General features: G+C 38.5%; 1 protein-coding gene across 1 annotated transcript; it reads right to left on the bottom strand.

Annotated features, from left to right (window-relative positions):
• Positions 1-1155: 1155 nt before the first annotated feature.
• On the bottom strand, positions 1156-2094 carry LOC123236030 (olfactory receptor 49-like). The gene has a single exon (XM_044662287.1). It carries the CDS (start codon positions 2092-2094, stop codon positions 1156-1158), a length of 939 nt encoding a protein of 312 aa, XP_044518222.1.
• Positions 2095-4916: the final 2822 nt, after the last annotated feature.

Genomic DNA, 4916 nt, shown 5'->3' on the forward strand with positions numbered 1-4916 from the left:
GGAATGCTCTCTCTCCTCACATTTACCTACTGCCTTTTCTGGCTCTCTAAAATCGCATATTCTACAGGAAGCCTTTCCCAACCCTTTTTAATTCTAGGACCTTCCCTCTGTTGATTATTTCCTATTAATCCTGTATATAGCTTCTTTGCACATCTTTGTTTGCTTGCTGTCTCTCCATTAGATTGTGAACATCTTGAAGGCAGGAACTATCAATTTTGCTTTCTCATTTTTGTTATATATACAATGCCTAGTATATAGTATGTATTTAATAAATGTCTTTTGACTGATTGATTTCTATAGAAATATAGTCATCTTCTTCATCTGAACCTTTTTTGTTACTGAGCCTTGTCTTCCATGTCAACAACATGGTGTCACCATTGTCTTTCTATGTAGGTCATCATGTATTCTTCATTCAAATGACTCTGGACAAGGTTGTGTTCCCAGTGAGATCTTCCCCAGGTGCAAGTGAGATTGTGATCTAGTGTGTTTCCAAAATACCTGAACTTGTATATCTCCACCTATTGGCTTTGATTTATGTAGAAGTATTATTTAATATGGATTTTAAAATTTCTTTGCTTTTGTTGTGACTTTGGCATTTTAATTTATATTAAATTTTAATTTTTTAGATAATATACTCCCAGAGGGCAAGTACTGTATGTTTTTGAATAGTTTTATGTAACATTTTTTAGACAGGAGCAAAACATGTGCTTTGGTGATGATCATTTTTATCATTTTAAGAAGATGTTATCACAGCAGGGATAAGTAGCTAGGTTTGTTGTAAATAAATGATGATCTATGTGGGATAGAAACTATCACTTGCAAGCAGGCATGGATCAGGAACTAGAAACCAGGAAGGACCTGGCACCAGAGTGGAGTTGACCTACCTGTGTTCTTTGCTTCCTTAAATAGAAGAACTGGATATTCACCAAGTTCCTACAATGTGAGCAAGGTAATAAAGTACTGTGGTTTTAATTCCATTTTGAAGACTGGAGGCAATGTATTGAGAAGAGAGAAGAGACTTCTTTGGTAACATTCGAGGGAGGAGAGGAAGAAAAATTTGAGGCAAATATTGGGGAGACCTAAGAATAATCTTTGCAAGAAAATTCAAGATCATTTGCCTTCAATGGGGAACTTTTCCTGCTCTGAAGCTCTAGTTCAGGCCTGTGAGATCCATTTTCCCACCTTTTCCTTAATCACCAGTTTCACCTGTTTGTTCCTCAGGGTGTAGATGAAAGGATTGAGCATTGGAGTCACCACAGTGTTAAGAATGGCCACCACCTTGTTTAGTTCCTCTCCCTCATTGCCCTTACCTGTCCTGACATACATAAAGATACAGCTTCCATAAAAGAGTGATACCACAATGATGTGGGAGGAGCAAGTGGAAAAGGCTTTCTGTCTCTCCTTGGCTGAGGGGATGCGCAGGATTGTGTAGAGGATATGACCATAACAGGAGGCAGTCACAGATAAGGTGCCCAAAAGACTGACATTGGCCCCAATGAAGCCTATTAATTCTAATATGCTTGTGTCTGCACATATAAGCTCTAGCAGTGGGAAATTGTCACAGAAAAAATGATTGATGACATTGGGGCCACAGAAAGGCTGCTGAAGTGTGATGTAACTTGGGACAATGATGAGAAGGAAACCTCCCAACCATGAAGACAACACCAGCTGGACACAGATCCTTTTGCTCATGATAGTGGCATAACGCAAAGGGTTACAGATTGCCACATACCGGTCAAAGGACATCACAGCCAGGAGGAGAAATTCTGTAGTTCCTAAGAAGAAGTAAAGAAAACCCTGCAGGAAACATCCTACCAAGGAGATGGTCTTATTGCCTGTTAGGATGTTATTCAGCATCTTGGGAAAGATGACAGAAGTGAACCAGATCTCCAGAACAGCAAAGTTTCTGAGAAAGTAGTACATGGGGGTGTGAAGACGATGATCCATCAGAGTGACAACAATGATCAGGAGGTTCCCTAGCAGTGTGATAAGGTAGGTCAGGAGGAGCCCCACGAAGATGAGCATCTGGAATTCACAAGCATCTGTGAGTCCCTGAAGAACAAACTCAGTGACAGTAGTGCTGTTGTTCCCCATGTTCTCTGTTGGGGAAAAAGAGATAAGAGTATTAGTACAATGTTAGTAGAGTATTAGGAATAGGAGATGAAGGAAGCCTTTTCAGCTGTAGGAGTTCTTTTTTTTTTCTGAACAGTCGTATCTTCAATCTCCACATCTACTATCTCTTCCCTCCTTAGTTAGTGAATGGCCTACATAGAGTTTGCCTTGGATTGGGAATTAAGGGGGGCTAACAGCTGAATAGTAACTATGAATATGTAACTGAAGAATATGTAGACCAAACAATTATCTCCTCTAGTTTCCCAACCACACTAGGTCCATTCTTTCTTTACTTATTTTGTTCTTTATAAGTAAACCTGTTCTCAATACTTCTGTTTGTTTCTTTTATCTTGGATTATGGATCAACTTTTTCTTAATGTTCTTTGGCATCCTGGACTTTGTCTCATTATTCCTTTAAACCTTTTTTCTCTCCCTCAATCTCATGTTCATCATTTTACTCAAAGAGGAGGCATCGGGACTCTAGTTCCAGAAAAATATACCTCATTAAGTAGGATGCATAGAGTTGTGTGTTTTAATTTGCCAGCATAGCAGGCGAGATTACTGCCTGTGGGAAGTCAAGGGATGTGACACCATGAGGACTGGAGTGATTAGAAAATGTTAGGGGAAGGCCTTAGACTCAGTTGATTTCGTTATTATTTTTAAAAAGGGGGGAGGGGCAGCTGGGTAGCTCAGTGGATTGAGAGTCAGGCCTAGAGATGGGAGGTCCTAGGTTCAAATCCAGCCTCAGACACTTCCCAGCTGTGTGACCCTGGGCAAGTCACTTGACCCCCATTGCCCACCCTTACCACTCTTCCACCTAAGAGCCAATACACAGAAGTTAAGGGTTTAAAAAAAACCCAAAAAACCCTTAACTCCCCTCTTGGAATCAAGAGTGGTAAAGGCTAGGCAATAGGGGTCAAGTAACTTGCCCAGGATCACACAGCTAGGAAGTGTCTGAGGCCAGATTTGAACTCAGGATCTTCTGGCTCTAGCCTTGGTTCTCAATCTACTGAGCCTTCTAGCTGCCCCCTAGACTAAGTTTAAAAGTCCAACGGGTGAAGCAGTGAGTCTCTCTCTGTCATTTTTTCAGGTGAACCAGCACTCACTCTCCCCTTCCCCTTTCCTTTCCCCCCACCCCCCCTAGTCCTGGTTCTTATCTATGTAAGGCATGTCTGGCAAGAATGAGCCATAGCACTAGCCCCTCATGGGTTGAGAATCCTGGAATTAGACTTGTAATGCAACCAGTGACTTTGAGTAGTTAGGACAATCTGGTAATCTTTCTCTCTACTATAAATAATGATAAATGAGATATATCTCTAAGATTAATTTTTAATTAGAACTATGCCCTAGAAATATCTAAATTGTGTTTTAACCCAGTTATAACACAAATTATACCTCTACTCCAAAGAAACAAGAAAGGAAAATTATGTATACACACACATATCTAAATAAGTATATATTCTTATAGTAGCTCTTTTTGAAGTACCCTAAAACTTGAAGCTTATGGAGGTATCCTTTTATTGGGGAATGGTGAAAAAAATGGTGTTACATGACTATAATGAAATATTATGCCATAAGAAATGACAAAATGAGGAGCAGCTAGGTGATTCAGTAGATTGAGAGCCAGGCCAAGAGACGGGAGGTCCTGGGTTCAAATATGACCTTAGATACTTCTTAGCTATATGACCCTGGACACTTAACCCTCTGGCCAGCCCTTACTGCTCTTCTGTCTTGGAACCAATACACAGTATTGATTCTAAGACATAAGGTAAGGGTTAAAAAAAAAAAAAAAGAAATGACCAAATGGATTATTTCAGAGGAAACTGGCCAGATTTTTATGAACAGATTCAGAATGGAGTGAGCAGAACTAGGAGAACAATTTATACCATAACAATATACAGAGAAAAACAACTTTGCAAGACTTTAGCGCTCTGATCAATGCCATTATAAACCCCAAGTGCAGAGGAATGAAAATGCAACATGCCACTCAACTCCTGCCAAAGAGGCAATGAATTTAAAATGCAGAATGAAACCTACATTGTTAGGTGTAACTACTGTGGGATTTGTTTTGGCTGAACTATATGTATTTGTGATAAGGATTTTAATTTTAAAAATTGAATAATGAGGGAGCAGTAGAAGGAGAGATAATAAGCATTTATAAAATAAGTTATTTAAAAACCATCCTCATTTAAATTTTTAAAATATTTTATCATATTATATTACTAGCAGTATAAGAAAAATGAAAAAGAAATTAACAAGAACCCCAAAAGGTAGTCCTTATAAGAAGCAATTAAAACAGAAGCAAGGATGTAACTGAATCAAAGAAAATGATATTTTAGGTGAGGTAATGCTAAGTAATACATATGCTAAGTGTTCGATATATTATAGAGATCAGAAATTAGGTACATTACATATGATATTCACTGTCTCATTCTTAATGAAAAGAGGAATGATATTGAAAACATTGTTCACTATTAGTACTCAGATATGTTTTGAGCTAAATTCTGGTTAATCGCCTCAATGGAATATTTATGGGAAAATGTCCAAAATTGTAAGCACTAAGCTAGGATCTCTATCATTTAGAGGAAATACCCACATTAATGAACTCAAAGACCCACTGAAATGTTCACCCCTAACTTCTCACTCAAACCCTAATTTGATTCAGTAAGGACCTTTGACTTTTTTCAGTTGAGATAATAACTTGGTCCATGGAGTCAAAGAACTCTGGTAAGCTAGATGAGATGAATTTCAGTGAGGATTTTCCTTTCTTTTGTCATCACTTCCTATTATCATCATCACTTTTT

This window comes from Gracilinanus agilis, chromosome 2 (assembly GCF_016433145.1).
Source record: "Gracilinanus agilis isolate LMUSP501 chromosome 2, AgileGrace, whole genome shotgun sequence".
NCBI lineage: Eukaryota > Metazoa > Chordata > Mammalia > Didelphimorphia > Didelphidae > Gracilinanus > Gracilinanus agilis.

Excerpts from the sequence above, each read along its gene's own strand:
- LOC123236030 (XM_044662287.1), bottom strand. The coding sequence starts at position 2,094 with ATGGGGAACAACAGCACTACTGTCACTGAGTTTGTTCTTCAGGGACTC.